General features: G+C 43.8%; 3 protein-coding genes across 3 annotated transcripts; all 3 read right to left on the bottom strand.

Moving 5' to 3' along the window:
* Window positions 1-1290: 1290 nt before the first annotated feature.
* Window positions 1291-1580, bottom strand: PHALS_01441 (uncharacterized protein; the record flags this gene model as incomplete). The annotated part of the gene is made up of 2 exons (XM_024715830.1): window positions 1291-1342; window positions 1402-1580. The coding sequence occupies 2 exons, from the start codon at window positions 1578-1580 to the stop codon at window positions 1291-1293; spliced, it is 231 nt and encodes a 76-aa protein (XP_024581489.1).
* An 11792-nt stretch (window positions 1581-13372) lies between these two features.
* Window positions 13373-15661, bottom strand: PHALS_01440 (family 3 glycosyl hydrolase; the record flags this gene model as incomplete). Its single annotated transcript, XM_024715829.1, has 1 exon — window positions 13373-15661. One exon carries the CDS (start codon window positions 15659-15661, stop codon window positions 13373-13375), a length of 2289 nt encoding a protein of 762 aa, XP_024581488.1.
* On the bottom strand, window positions 15660-16273 carry PHALS_14759 (uncharacterized protein). The gene has a single exon (XM_024715828.2). The coding sequence runs from the start codon at window positions 16022-16024 to the stop codon at window positions 15797-15799; it is 228 nt and encodes a 75-aa protein (XP_024581487.1). The 5' UTR covers window positions 16025-16273; the 3' UTR covers window positions 15660-15796.
* Between the last annotated feature and the right edge of the window lie 4 nt (window positions 16274-16277).

Raw genomic sequence — 16277 nt, 5'->3', positions numbered from 1 at the left:
CACAGTTGTAGTAGAAGTATAAAGAACGGGGAGGAAGCAAAGATTACAAAAAAGATGTGTTCCAAGTTGCAGTTTTGTTGGCAGATGTGGGTATCAATTACCAGGATGGCAACCCAGCGGGGGAATGACTGTGTCGTCTGAATGTCAACTAATCGACAGCAATTTCCCACGTCACTGTTTACGGCATCTCTCTATATTTAATATTTCTGTAGCTACTCGAGAGGCGGGAGTTTGTGAAAAGAAGTCAGTTTAGCAAAAGGGAGCAAGCACCTCCTGTCTGCATTGCGAAATATCATCAGGTGATATACCTAAAAAGCTTAACCCGGATCCCACTTTCGACATGCGTCATATGTTGCAAGCCGCAAACACTGACTTGTCCTGATTGTTAAAAACTTATATTTTCCGTCTTGATGACTGGACGAGACCTAACATGCATTACACACACACCCCATCGCTGCATACTGGATAGTTGTCTAGCTGGTGACAGAAAGTCTCTAAATTCGAGTATGATAAACTGCACACGACTAAATTTGTGCGCAGTTTTAAACCTTTCATCGCACTTGCACATTGTCATAGCTCTATTTTACCCCATACAAACGCATTTTTACTTGGCCACGTTCTACTATTTAACAAAACTACGCATCGATCACGTCCGACTGTTGCTCTGCTTCAAGATTTCAACATTAGCGCAGCCATAATCGTGCAGCTCGATCGCATATCGAAAAAAAGAATCTTTCTAGACTATCAATTATGCACATTCAGTGGTCCAATCAGATCGTGTCTTTTTCTTAGCAAAAATGCTGGTAGAATCCACGAAGCCGCACCGCATGAATATAAAGCCAAGATCCAAAGAGCCGTATTAAAAGTGCCTACAATGGGTTGCATAGAGCTCATCCAAGCTCGATTTAATCTCACCAACAGAGCTTGACCTGACACAGTTGTAGTAGAAGTATAAAGAACGGGGAGGAAGCAAAGATTACAAAAAAGATGTCCTAAGTTGCAGTTTTATTGGCAGATGTGGGTATCAATAACGAGAACTGCGACCCAGCGAGGGATTTGTCGTGTCGTCAAAATGTCAACCAATCTACAGCAATTTCCTACGTCACTGTTTACGGCATCTCTCTCCATTCAATATTTCTGCAGCTACCTCGGAAAGGTAAAAGCACTTCTTGCCTGCATTGCTTGATTTCATAACGTGATATACCTAAAAAGGCTTAATCTAGATCCCACTTTTGACGTGCGTCATATGTTACAAGCCGCAAACACAGACATGTTTTGATTGTTAGAATTTTAAAATTTCTGGCTTGATAACTGGACGAGACCTAACACACCCCATTGCTGCCTGCTGGATTGTCGTCTGAAGATGGTGACGGAACGTCTCAGAAGTCGAGTATGATCCACCGCACACGACTACGTTTGCGCGCTGCTAGAAACATTTCATCGGTTGCCCGGCTGAATAGAACGCTACTATACATGATTGTAGCGCGCTGATCAGGCCACTGTCGTACATTAAGCGTCGATAACATCTGAATGTTGCTCTGCTTCAAGTTTTCATTATTAGCGCCGCCGTGATAGTGCATATCGAAGAAATGGAATCTTTTTTTTCTATCATCAATGCACATTTAGTGGACCACTCAAATCGTATTTTTCTGCTTGGGATCTGCAATAAGTGCTAGGTTTTTACAGCGAGGGTAAGGGCCATGACATAATCATCTTGGCGAGCATAATCAGTATACAATCTTAGCCTTTTTCTCGTTATTATTTTAGCAATTTAATAAAATAAAATGAGGCCCAAAGGTATCACAGTGAAGTACTACGATAAAATATCAAGATTGATGTCGAAACGGATACAAACAAATTATCAAAACGAGGTGCAGGTACGATGGGTATGGATGACGCCTATAAGTATGTGTCAAGGGGACGACTCGGCAGGTTATGCAGTATAAATAATTGTATTAATGTAGATCGTAAACCTTTCTACTTAAAATATGTCATCTGAAAATAAAATCAAAGAAGTCCTTGGTATTTGTAAGGAAGGCCCTTGGTCACTGACCTACATGAAGTGTACAAACTCATCCTCTGTGTGTTTTCCAACGCGATCTGCTATAGTCAAAGCAATGGGCAAACTGCGCGGCAATTTCGTTGCATGCTAAGAATTAGCGGGCTGTAATCAAGGCCTGAGAACTCCCATCGCCGCTTTTATGAAAATTAAAATGTTACTACAACAGGGCTGCCAAGCGCCGCCTACAGAGGCAACTTTGATCATGAGTCTGCACTGATAAGCGAACAAGGTATGGATTCCTATCCTAGCACTACTGCCTAGTTTGCAGGGTGATTTATACATCAAAAGCAAATTTGATTTAGCTTGATATCTACAATCATAAAAACTTACGTTCTGCACAACATAAACGATCGATTTATTCGAATCCGGACTTTGAATTGCTTGGCTCGAATCCTAAGCGTAATAAGGCAAGTGTTGTTCACCCCCCCCCTCACGCATTTGGTTCAATTGTATTGACACGATACGCTTCAATACTACGACAATTATATACGCCCAACCGCGAGTATTCGAGAATAAGAGGTCCAAGGAGCAGGTGGACCGCTAGCAGCGTAAAAAAACAGGTTTTATACGAGATAGTTACACGTATATGTTGTATTGACCTTTATATGATATAGAAAACCTCAAATAGTTAAATAAATGATGGAGTTTGATAATTTGAGGCTATCAATTTCAATCCTTGAAGGATCGCGTGAACGAAGCTCTGTGCATTTTAACACAACCTATGAGAGTCAAAGCTACCTCTGTGCAAAGTATACGGCAACTCCATCGAATCTGATAGCTGTTTAAGCCAAGATCACGACCGAGCCGCGGAAGGATTGTATTCTCAGACAGGATAAAACATGTGCGAGACAAACAAGCCAGCTTTACCAGCTATGACTATCGTGAGTCCCAAATGAATAAGAAATTTGGCGAACAAAGTGCCAAGAGCGATAATTGCTCGTGTGGACGCGCTCACTTTCGTGAAGAATGCAATGGGTAGGCACATTCAGGGGCGACAATGAAGAAACATCTGGCTCCCGCCGTGAGATCGCTAATGTTGATCCTCATGTCATTTCAAGGCCGGGATCAAGACCATATGTTCTTCAGAATTAGAAAATTGACATTACCATCGTGCTTACGATCCTCAAGCTAGGAGGTCGAGCACAAGACTGAACGTTTTCCCTCGATAATTAAGCATTTTCAACTTGACACGACTTCAAGCAACCGATGTTGTTGATAAGAAATTTGGCTGCGCTGAAGTTATTGTCTCCCCGTCATGGGACGCGGGAACTGGCAAACTTTGTCCAGAAAAGAAATTGAACTGCCATAATGGCGTTTTAATCTCCTCCAGGGTGTAATGGGATACACTTAGCCCTTCCATGAAGGTGCATCTATGTACCTTCTGTATGGAGTTTAAGATCTTTTAAAAAGGGGAAAGGTTACAGACTGATATTCCCACATGCATACGTAACATATCACAAGCAGTCACAGACGTTCTGTGTGATACAGACCGCTAATTCCTATTTGGGGCTTCGTACTGGGGATGAGACCGACATATCCTTGTCTTCTGAAGTAAGTGGCGTAAGCCAGTCACTTTACTGGATACTTTCCACAACAGTTCAAGTTCGAGTTTAAGCTCAGTAAAACCCAAGATCTTGTATAAGTCCAAGCTGGGTTCAACCTCAGTACTCTTAATTGTATAATAAGGGTTCATAGGGCCCAAGGATTTTATAATAAACGCAAGAAGCCGTTGATGTGTTTGCATGTAGCTCTAGGAGCCATAAACGCATTCAATTTAGTTGCAAATTTGCTTCAAGCCTTCTAGTCGCTTGCCTCTCCCGCCAAGTCAAGACTGTTTCTCTCTTTTCACATCGCTTTCTCGTCGCACAAGTTTGTGTGTTGTATTTGAGGGACTGTTGCGAATAGCTACCTCTTACACCGAGGCAATGGAGGATATCATCGTCATGGTCGCTCTCATTATAAATGTGGCTTGCACCGAGATCTCTCGCACCAGGTCTACCTCTTAAATGAAGCGAGGGTGTCGAATACAATGTAGGGTACCGTGACGGTATGATGGGGTACTGGGAATGTAATTCTATGAGCGTGCTAGAGGCGATGAATCTCAGCATATTGATGAGAAGGAGTACATGTTAGCAGTTTGCGGTACTAGCGGATGTTTTATCTGCGGCAGTACCAATCATCTGCGTCTTACGTGCCCCCTTTCATATTGGCCGAGAGGTTTAAAGGGTCGAGATCTTATGCAAGAGTTCCCGACGGGGAAAGGTATAGTTCCAGAAGGCCAGATTGGCTTTATTGTACCTCCTGGAGGTTGTGGTAAAGACTTTATTGTACCTCATGGCGTTCGTGGTTGATGCAACCCAGCTCAAAATGACGCGACTTTTTCAAGGAGAAGGGGTTGTTGGTTGTTGAAATCAACGTCCCGAGCTATGTGAAGCCGTTAAAAGTCCTGATAAATTCTGGAATAGCTTTAAACTACGTGCGACGCGCGACTGTCGAAAACATAAATAGTACGCGGAGTTTATGAAGTAGTCAAATATTGAAACGATATCCGAACGTCTTGCAACGGGGAGACTGGCAGGAGAACTGAAGGTATGTTGCACCTTTGGGCGAAGAATGAGGATCATGACATTATCTGCTCCTTGACCTACATCAAGATACGCTATCATTCTAGTTTGCGGGTCACGAAATTGACCTTGTTTGAAAGCAGAAGTGGTTTTGGCTCAAAGCTGTCACAGTTTTTTTGGACTAGGATAAATTAAAAATGGGAAGCGGCTAACGGCGTGCTTCGAGCAGATCTCGCGGTAGTAGGCCGAGGTCTCAGGATGAGATGGAAAAGGGAATTGTATATTGCAGTTATTAATGTGTATCTCTGTTAAGACAAAAAATGGAGGTTGTATGTTGTGGTCCTTAAAGTATATCTCTGGCAAGACAGTAAAGAATAGCTTTAGACTGTTGTCTCTTATGAATCACTGCTGCAAAATTACATACCAGAGCTTAAGCAGTTGGTGAACGACTGTAAGTCGCGAGTGGGGAGAGGTCTATGTCCTGAAGAAGAAGGATTATTCATCCTTGCCACAACATAACGACAGGTGAGTTAGCACTACCGTGTGACGTGCCCATCGTACTGATGACTAAAGCTTCACAGATTAGTAGCGACAGAAAGTCTCACTTGTGACAAGATTGACCTGTGTGGTTCTAGGGGCCGTAAGCTCAGGTAAAAGCTATAATAGAGCTGAGAGTATTATCTTTTGGGGATATGTGCAAGACATAAAGGTCGACATAATAGCGTTAACTATACCAAAGGAGAATCAAGGTCTCGTCATCTGTCACGAATGACGCTATCATAAAGACAGTGAGTGCGAGGAATGGGACATATATCCGCAAATATTTTTCTAGAGTCCGTTCAAATTTTCTTGGATTAATATCACGAAAAGATCGACCACAGATAATTTCCCAGATTGATGAGTGCGTCACGATGCTGAATCGGCTCTCGTGACCAATCTTTGCGGCAGATAACAATAGGCTTAATCAAGTAAAGAGTGTCACATCATTCACGCTTTTTTCATGCGTAGCGAGTTTGGTTGGAAAAAGTTAATCTCTACACTCGGTGTCTACCCTCTGTGTCAGGAGTCACGAAGTGGCAACTTGTGCATGCTTATACATCAGCTGAATGCATCGATGGTATAGCGCAAGCGCCGATATCTAGAAAAGTTGGGCTATAAAAGTGCGCGATCGGCTGCTCTTGTCCAGTGCCTTCGGCCCATTCGACAGTTGTTTAACTCCTAATGAGTGACGGCGATATCGTTCTCACTGCGGCAAGCATTTTAGGTAGTGTGCTCTGGGAGCGGCTGGGTAGCGCACAGAGAATTTCAGATTTACCAGCAAAGTTCAATCGTCTGGTGGCGCAGCTGTTCAGGCCAGGTTGAGGTTATACACACGCTTTTCTGATGATACGTTCGTCTATTGTCGTACAGTGTGTCGGAAGTTGGATGTAGACACCCACAATTAATACCTGCACGCAGCGCTCGAGTGCATGCGCTCAAATAAGCTATCCATCATTATATCTAACTGTGCTTTTGGTGCCTACGAAATCCCTTCTCTAGATAGCTTCGTTTAGCAGCAGAGCCTGTGGGCGGATCCTGCCTCAATAAAGGCCCATGCGAATTGGACTTTCAAAAGACTTGAGAAAGTGGCGTGGTCTGGCCTACAAATTTGCAGCGCACTGTGCAAAATATGACAAGCTTTTCCGTTAGGACACAACCTTTCACCAAACTCCTAAATAAAGCTGTTAATTGTGTTCAGGCCCGCTGAAATCACGGCATCAATGGCTGTGAGCAAAATCGTCATGCATGCCTTAACTCAGGCTCTTTCAGACCTAGAATGGCCATTTAACAACGTCTGTGATGCTTCAGCCTTTACATTTGGCTGCGCTTGGCTCCAAGTTGATACTAATGGGCATAGACGCGTGTTTGCGTTCAAGTATTGTCGCTAACGAATGATTAGAAGATCAAAACTGTTCGTATCAAGGAGTTTCTTGCGATAAAATACGCCCTCAAGTTTGGTGTGTACCTGCTTTGTACTAAGCCAATTGTAACCGATGTAGACCATGCGTCAGCGGTCCAGCACCATTTTCACTATATACCTCCGCACAGAGTAACACGATGATCATCCTTCTTTGCCGATTATACCTTTAGGGAAAATAATGCAGCGGTCGATGTGCTTTCGCGTCGAATATATTGTTGCATGTAAGAAGGATGACATCGCCAATCGATTAGGCGATACATTCAGCGTACGGGTAAGGCGCGGCATGATAGGAACTTCTAGAAGCAAGAAGCTCGAGAGTTCAAGTGTCGCTTTTTCCAGGCGTGCAGCCGCACGCTGTGTCACTTTGGCTCACCCTAAAGATTGTGCTTTTACAGTACTACACTTAGTGTGTAGTAGTGCCTCATGTTGAGGCCCCTCAGTACAGAACACTGTGCGCAGCACATGTTGGTCACATTAGAAGGACATACTACTCGGTTTGCGCTACGTTCTGGCGGCAGTTTGTACACACATATGCGTGCACGCGTGATATGGATCAACGGGATAAACCCTCACAGCTGGCGACGTCACCTACGGCCGACCTCCCGGTTCTGACAGAGTGATGACAGTCTACAAGTACAAACACTTGTTTGTTATCTAAAAAACGCTTCAAATTACTAGTATTGTGGTCTTTAAGGCCATCTGAACAATCAACAGAATCTCGATGCTGTCAGCAAGATTGTGACCGGTGAGAAAGTAGCCAAACTATTCGTCGACAAGTACATGTATGGTTGGTGGTCATTGTATCAAACCTAGATTTCGAGCTTTACCGCAAAATTTTGGCAAAGTTTGTATATGGTGCTACGCTCAAGAATAAGTCACATCAACCCTCGTCTATTCGCAGACGGATGATCAGAGTATGCATTATTTGCGCGGTGAGCTATATCATCCGGAGCACCTATCGTGATGCTGTAGCAAATTATTCGCGTTCATTAGTTAAGTTAAATACAGCAGTGCGAGCTCCTACAGGCTCTACCCCGTTTTTATATATGGACGGGCTAACCTTGGTACATTTGACACTGCCAAAAATTGGGCCCAGATCTCGTTGACGAGGACTCACATCAGCATAGCTACTATTTGTGGCAAAATCAGATCTCAATGTGGTTGAAATACATGCTCCATATGCGAAACGCTACGACCGACACAACGGAAGCTATAAGCAACACACCGATACCAGGCGGCAGCCAAAACTTGATAAGTGTACGTGGAAGATGAGTATCTCATGATTTCACTACAAATGCGGTATAGGACGATTATGTGATCACGTCACACCAAATTGTCAGCAGCTTAAAATAGTAGCATTACATTATGCTGTCGATTCCTAGGCAGATTACAATATCCTGTGCACTAGGCGGCCGATCTATTGCCGTATCATTATCACGCTTAAACGATTTTGTTAAATGTGAAGCGCTTTGTTGAGGATACATCTACCAATCCCTGTAGCTTTGCCCTATAGATTATGGCAGCAATTTGGATTTGAACCGTTTAATGTGCTTCGATCCAGTCAGTATGATGCCAAAGATAAGAAAGTAAATCCGAGATTATATCGGCCTCGAACGCACGACATAACCGTTGAAGAGTGTGGACGTGCTACCAAACCGAAAGAGCTCAGGAAAGATAACCGCGGGAGAGTCAGCTTCTGCCGGCACCGCTCCAAGAGCAAGTGGATACCTACTTTCACGTGAAACGTATGGTGAATCGGCAACTTTAGTGAGGAGGACAGGAGTTCTCATTTGGAGACCTCATGAGATTTTAGGCTTCACTTTGGTTAATGTCGCGGAAGCTTACAGGTTGGTGCACCGTTGGCTTTTATCTTTCTTGAAAATGAACAGGAAGAAGAGAAGAGGCCCATTGCAGCGTGCCTTCTGCGAATAAGTGAGGAACAACCGTGTTGAATGTTTGCCATTTGGTTAGAAACTGATTCAGCTATCTTATGGTGACAAGTAATTTGGGATCCGGATGTGATGAAGCGTCACTGCGACATCCGTGTCGTGCTTTGCACTTTTCATAGCCAAGCATGAATTGACGTTTGGGTCAGACGATTTATTCATTAAACGTATTCTATAAATCTACAAGACGAATAAAGCAATGTATACTTCACACCCTGCCGGCAAAATGACTACAGTATTCATTAGCACCTTTGCTGGCATTTAGCATCCAAGGTACATCCTCTTGTAAAGCCTCGTTTTTACCGCAGGTGGTTTAATTCCAGAATAGTAGAGGCCTGTAACGTCTACTGTAAAGACCTTCATATTAACGAAGCACGTAAAAGCGGGACTATAGTTTGGCTTTGGTAAAAACAAGCCCACATACAATTATTGATGTGCTCGCATTCGCTTTGGACTTTTCAGAGTAGTACTCAATCCTTTTTCGTTACGACCATTACAGCCGCGATAAAGGACGGTCGCAACTGCTCTAACAGTTCGCAGGTATTGCATATGAAGGCTGGTAATTTCATTCAAGAAAGCTTTTCTCATAACATATTCGTGTGTGTTCCTCTACCTCTGACATCTAAGTGTTGTTTAGGTTTGTACTGAATCTGAGACATAGTGTCGTGCACCCTGTGCACGACGCTCAATTTCGTCGTGATAAAGACATGCTACGAAGTGTAGCTGGGCAGATATCATCAAATCAACTTGGATTAGAAGACCCCCACGAAGACCGGAGCCAGCTCATGGCGGGGTCCAATGCACCCGGCGAATCACCATATAATTAATATAAACAGGAGATCAAGCCTGTAGAGACTTGAACTGCGTAACTTATCGCTGTGAAATGAGTAAAAGACACTCGGTACACGATTTCCTATACGAAGCAAATTACGCGTTTTCTCTGACCATCTTCTTGCACATGGTCAACGGATGATATATCCAACTTCGTCGAGCCCACTCACGGATGTGCACCCGATCATGCTTTTCTACAGCACATCTTTTCTTTTAATCGGCGTTTGCGCTGTAAATGTGGCTGCATCTAGCTTATTATAATCTTGTATACTTTGCCACTTGCCGGAAGCCTTTCCGACACAAAAAGTCGGCACCAATGCTTAAACTTACTCTTTACCACCAAAACTAATCCGTGCTTCAAGCAGAAAAAAGCGTACTCTGTTTCATTATTAATGCCTTTTGCCAAGTGACGGAGTTTAAGTTTATGGAACAAAGTTAGCCTCTATGAGGGGGCGAACACTCGATTTGAATATCTCGTCACCATGTTCAATAAAAACAATGTAAAGGATCCGTAGGATCGTTGGGGATAGCCTTCCTCGCGCGAAGGTCTCCGCGAGTGTTTTGATAATGGATATATTTACAACGGCTGACAAGCTCGAACCTTTCTCTGGTACTAAACGTATGATTTCTGTTACCTCGTTGTATTGCCAATCGACACATGTTCTGGTGTGAGTTATTTGTTCCGGTTATAAAGGGAATTTTGTCAAGGGTGGTGTAAGAGGGCTTCAAACGCTAGCACTATCCCGCTTACTCTATGCACGAGTGAATAATCGCTTTTGCCTCTTACCCGTGGTGCTTTACTTCTTTGCACGGTGGGCACATCACAGAGTAGTGCTGATTCGGCTGTGCCGTCATATCGTGATAAGAATTTACTATCTTTCTTAATTTTCAAGGACTAGCGCAGATAATGCAAAATGTGTTGCAGTCTATTCAACTTCCATTTTTGATGCTGTCTGTACTACTTTGCAAACAGCAAAGCGACGATATTAACGTCTTAATACTGGAGACTTGCAGTTGCCCCTCAGCTTGATCGACTATGGGGCTAGGACATGGCGACACCTGCCGACCATAGCAAATGAAAGAACAGCTATTGCTGCTTTTTTGTCTTGCCAGATCTACACTTTAGACACTACGATATTCAGCCGTCCTTTTGTCTCAAAAAAGGTACATTCTAGTGGCTACGATGTGCAATGGATCTTTTCAATCTTATCCGGAGACTTCGGCTTACTACCGCTTCTACCTCTCCAGGTCCTAGAAAACAGTTCCAGACAATCCCTTACACTGCACAATATATATATGTATGGAAATTTGAGCTAAAAGCGCATCTACTATCAAACAAAAGTAAACTCAAATTCCGTCAATTCTTCGCTGGAGAAAAAGTGTTTGGCACTTAACTTTCTTTTACTTCCAGCTGTACAAGCTAGACAATGTTCCATGCTGTCAATTTCATCAAAATCTATACAAGTGCTGAGTGTGGCCTTCAACGCTTTAATCATTGTCTCCGTCGAAAATGTACGGATATCATATCCATAATTGTTATCCTCTATTCCTCTGCGTACTGTCTACCATTTTGCCAGCCGCGCGCCAAACATAATTGCATGCAATTTTCGAATCTAGCAGGCCTCTCTGCGGCTTCACATAACCCGGGACGATGATATTACCAACAACGAAGCTTAGTGGAGCTCCACCTTTCCTATCGATAACCGCTCTTTTCAACGCTGGGTCCCACAGACCAAGAAGTCCTGAAATACAATCAAGCCTAACATGTTCCCAGTACATCACCATGCACCAACTAGGACTTGATGTACCTCTGTGGGAAATTGTCATCCATTTATGCTCAGGGGTACGATCTTTGCACATTTCATCCTAGAGAAAAGGACACGCATGACGCAGTAATTGATACCACCGCAGATGAAACATCGGCGAGCTCCGTGGAGCTGCTCAGCGCCTGAGAATGTCCATTTCTTTGCACAACATAGCTAAGCTTTATTGTCCTTGATGCGCCCGTAGAGCTTAATTCCAGCACCCCATCTTGCCCTTGCGGTAGAAAAGTTATGTTTCTATTCGCTTTCCTTTGCTATTATTCGATGCGAGCCCCACCTATTTGGAGACATTACGTTACGATGGTTAAAGACTCCGGGAGAGGATCAGATGCCATTACTGCATTTCAATTTGATCCACCATACTTCACCTCCTTTGACTGGTAGGAGTTTTGAAAACCCTCGATATGGCTGTGTGAACACTCGCGACATCTATTGCTCCAATATGCTCCACGTCAGAACGCAAGTTTTGCCAAGTTATTGCCCCCAGTGCCCATTCTTGCGCTAGAGCTCCTAGCTTGAAAATTGCAAGCACAACACGCTGTGGCTTTGTTTGGAGCAAGGTCGAACCAATGGCACAATCCACTTCCCTCATCCAGATGAAGGGTGTAATGGGGTTACACGCACTTTGGTAACAGGGGTGTGTTACACGAGATGGGCATGGTGTGAATGCACCTAAATAAAAATACGGTACATGGCTGGGTAGCCAGTAGTTATGCATGTATTTAGATGTTACTTTATATATATAGAAAAATCTTTACATTTAAAATTTGGTGGCTTTGCCGCAGATAAAAAAATAAATAAAGTCAGTTGTGCATTTAAACGAAAGAGTTAATTAGCCTTGGGTAAAGGCAATAATTACTTTTGGAGTAACCGGATAGCGATCCGCTAAGCTCGTACATGTTCTAAGTATAGAACGAAAGGCTGGTGACCTAACTCACGCTTCCTAAAAGCGCAAAGCAACGGCAGCCCCGCTGCAAAGGGAATTTCTCAGTCCCTCTTGACACTCAACATCAGTGGTTGCGTGGTGTGGCCCAGCTTTTCCTCAATCGATTTTCGGTGGGAGCGCTCCTGAACGTGCTTCTTCAGCGAGCGATATCCGCTTTGGCCCTTCATCTACCAATTTTGATCTGATGGGGACCCAATCAGATTTACGTTTGTAAAACTGGTCTCTCTATCCTTGGGCAGAAATTTGAATATTTCATGGTTCATCCTTGCAAAGGATACTGTCATGCCACGACTCAGTGGTTGCATTGACTACAAGTGCTATCAACGGTCAGCGGGGTAGCCGGGCGATTTACACGGAGGTTTAAGTCTTACGATCCGTGGTAACAAATACACAGAGGTTGGGACGTGCGTTTCTACAAAGATAGGAACTGAAAGCCTCTACCATACATAGACGCCTTATTAGTTCTGCTATCACGGACAAATATAAAAAAATCTACTTTTTCTAATACTATAATATACGTTCTGCTATTCTATACGATAACTTTGTGATTATCATCTGACGTGCAGCTAACAGCCCAGGCAAATGACGGACTTCTCCTGTTCGAGGTCCCATCATCATCATATATACCGACTTCGGTCATAGTAGTAAATATAGTTTTATTATTCGAAATAGTAATCCGAATGTTATTTAGTATTATAACAGATTAAATCCCGAAAATAGGTCACTCTAAAAATCCAAAAGCTTAGATCATTAATTACTCGTTGGTTGAAGCCCACGAACCCAACCTCTGTGCGTTTGCTAACGCAGACACTATAGTCAGAACCTTCGCTGTGCAAGGTGCACGGCGATGTGCTGTCAAATAAGGATATTTCTATAATAACATTGAAAAAAGGTTGAATCCGTTATAGTAGGTATCAACCTACATGAAGTATTGTACCCATTTTCTCTAACAAACCAAATTGATTCCTTGACTCTCTAAGGTGTCTCTATACCACTTGGAGAAGTCATGATCAATCTACAACAATATCAACACGAATAAATCATCACTCGATCAGTGTTGTTAGTGCAGGTTTAATTGACATGAAGATACAAACACTGGGATAGTAAGCGAGCAATTTTAAAGTTAAACAAATGTACGGTTAAAAATCGTTGCGATCTGAGAAAAATGAAATCGAAGGGTACTATTTTGTATCCGCTAGTTTTTCGGTCTTGACGGTAGTAAGTTGGTCCTTTACAATCTTTACAGAATCTGCTCGCCGGGAAAAGAATCAATAGGATTAGACACTGCGCCGCTGTTGGTGTTGACGCTGAACATGATGCACTGCGGGTGGTCAAGGTTTCCGTACACATCGCACGACGTCTCGGGACGAATGCTGATAACAAAATCAGTGTCTTCGTAAACTCGCTTGAGACCCTTGCCGATCTGCGGATCGTATACGCTCACATCATCGATTGTCAGCGCGAACGAGACGTCCATGGACTCCCCAGGCTGCAGCTCGATTTTGTTGAACTTTTTCAATTGTTTCACCTCAGGTACTGAAATGAGGCGGAATGGCTGAGTTATGAAAAGCATAACCACCTCTTTACCGGCTCGGTCACCAGTGTTCGTGACGGTCACAGTAGCTGTCACAACATCGGATGCGCTTGACATGACCGTTCGATCTAACGTTACATTGGAGTAATTGAACGTTGTGTAACTCAGTCCATCACCAAAGTTGAATTCGTGTTGGCAAACTCCATAAGAGCATTGCGTAGAGACTAGACGGTTGTAATGAATGTTGACGTTGGCTGGGTATTTCGGGTACGTGATAGGCAGTCGGCCGCTTGGATTCACATCACCGTAAATAATCTCCGCCATGGCCTGGCCACCAAATTCACAAGGCAATAGACCATTAATAATTGCCGAAGCAACGTTAGGAATTGACCCAAGCAGACGTGGACGTCCTTCAAATAGCACTACAATAACCTTGGTGCCAGTCTTTGCAAGAGCTTCAACATACTGAATCTGTCCCGCCGGAAGCGTAAGGTCTTCAATTTCGCCAGGGCCTTCAGTATAGCTGCGCTCACCAATTGCAACGACTGTGTACTCGTGTCCACTGGCGTAATTGACAGCAGATGCCAAGTCCTCCTCTGAGATCGTGCCGTTTACAAAGAGTCCATTAAAGTACTGGAACGATTCATTGCCAACCAAATTTTCGAATCCTTGACGCAGCGAGATACCGTGCGGGAACATTACATTGCCCGAGTACCCTTGCCACGCCTTAGTCCATCCGCCGCACTGATAGCCAATGTTGTCAGCCGAGTGTCCTGTTAGAAAGACCGAGGCCTTTTTGGAAAGTGGTAGAACATTATTCTCGTTCTTGAGCAATACGATCGATTCCCGAGATATTTCTAGTGCTACTTTCTTGTCGTCCTCACCACCGACCAAATCAACATAATCCGCACCTGGTACTGGGTTTTCATAGAGTCCAAGCTTGAGCTTCGTCGCGACAGCTCGCTTTGCGGACTGACGAAGACGATCTTCATACTCCGGAAACTTTTCGATGAACGCTTGTGTGTGATTAATAAAGCTTAAGTCATTCGGCACCATGCTCATGTCTAACGACGTTTTCGTCAGAACCATGGCTACAGACTCTTCGCGCGTCTTCACTGAACGGTGCCAGTCGGCAAGATTAGTTACTTCTCCCCAATCGGAGATTAAAAGCCCATTGAAACCAAGATCTGTACGCAAGAGGTCGTTCAAAATGCGGGAGCTAGAAATTACAGGCTCACCGTTGATCGAGTTGTACGATTCAATAAGTGTCAACGCGCCGGCATCAATTGCAGCTTTATATGGAAGAACAAAGTAATTGAGGAGGTCAAAGTCTGACATGATGACATTGTCACGGTTTTTCCCAGTGTGTGCATTGGAATAACCAATAAAGTGCTTCATACAAGCCGCACTTTGATTGTAACTTTGGATACCACGAACAGTAGCTTCAGCCATCACGGAAGCCAAGAACGGGTCTTCCCCAAACGATTCGAATGTGCGAGACCAGAGTGCAGAGGTGGCGATATCTAAAGTCGGTCCAAACAACATTGAAATTCCAGCCGATAAAGAGTCACGTGCGGCGATCCGAGCCACTTCATACACAAGGTCGGTGTTAAAACATGCGCCAGAGTTAATCTGATGCGGAAAAAGGATGGCATCATCGACATAGTTTGCACCGTGCCCCGAGTCAATTCCGTACAAGATCGGATGGCCGCCATTTTCCTCCATATTGATCTCTTGAATTCGTGTAATGATTGCACGAAACTCGGCGGCTGTCCAGCCGTATTTGCCATTGAGTGGTGAGCCCCACACGCTATTGAAATATGAGCCGACACCATGCTTAGCGTTAAACCGTACAAGATCCTCGTCAAGAGTTCGATTTTTGGTCATGATGGTATTTAGATCGAGTTGCGTCATTTGACCAATCACTTGATCCAACGAAAGACTATCGATGATGGATTGAGCTCTGATCTCAATGTCGTTTTCCTCTGCAGCCATTCTTGTCGCCAAACTTTGGTGCAGTGATAGACTTGCCGTCACTGCCGTTGTAAAAGAGAGCTTCACCATTGTTCGGCTACGTTACCAAGTCCAGTAGATTGACCTACTTGGAGAAGAGTTAATTTAAAAATGAGTTCAATCGTTTCGAATCCAAAAGCTGAAGGTGAGTACGATAGGCTTGAGAATATCTCTGCCGATCGCAAGAGCTCGATACATGTCTCGGCTGAAAGCATGAGATGAGCTTAATTCGACTGAACGACAGAGCAGGAATGCATCACGAGCACTTGAAGTCAACGAATGTGCGACGATTTGATCACAACTGGACGTTAGTTTTACTGTAATTGTTTTCATTAGGATATTCATGCAAGAAACACAACCAACTGTGCGTTTAAGCTTAAAGGGTGTATCTTATCAAATTTCATCTCACAGTATCATGACAAAACATACTCACCAACAGGCGAAAATTAACGACAGTATCGATAATCATGATATGGACAATAGGTTTGGAATCGCTCCGAACGAAGCCAACTTTTTTTTTCAATATCAATTTGCTCCCATTTACATGTGCTGGATAAGGAAATCCAGGAAAACGCAGAGGGTACGAAGAAGATGTTCA

This window comes from Plasmopara halstedii (assembly GCF_900000015.1).
Source record: "Plasmopara halstedii genome assembly, contig: Scaffold_1561, whole genome shotgun sequence".
Lineage (NCBI taxonomy): Eukaryota > Oomycota > Peronosporomycetes > Peronosporales > Peronosporaceae > Plasmopara > Plasmopara halstedii.
This window is presented reverse-complemented; position numbering and strand designations above follow the sequence as displayed.

What these genes read in the sequence shown, in the direction of transcription:
- PHALS_14759 (XM_024715828.2), bottom strand. Translation starts at nt 16,024, where the DNA reads ATGAATATCCTAATGAAAACAATTACAGTAAAACTAACGTCCAGTTGT.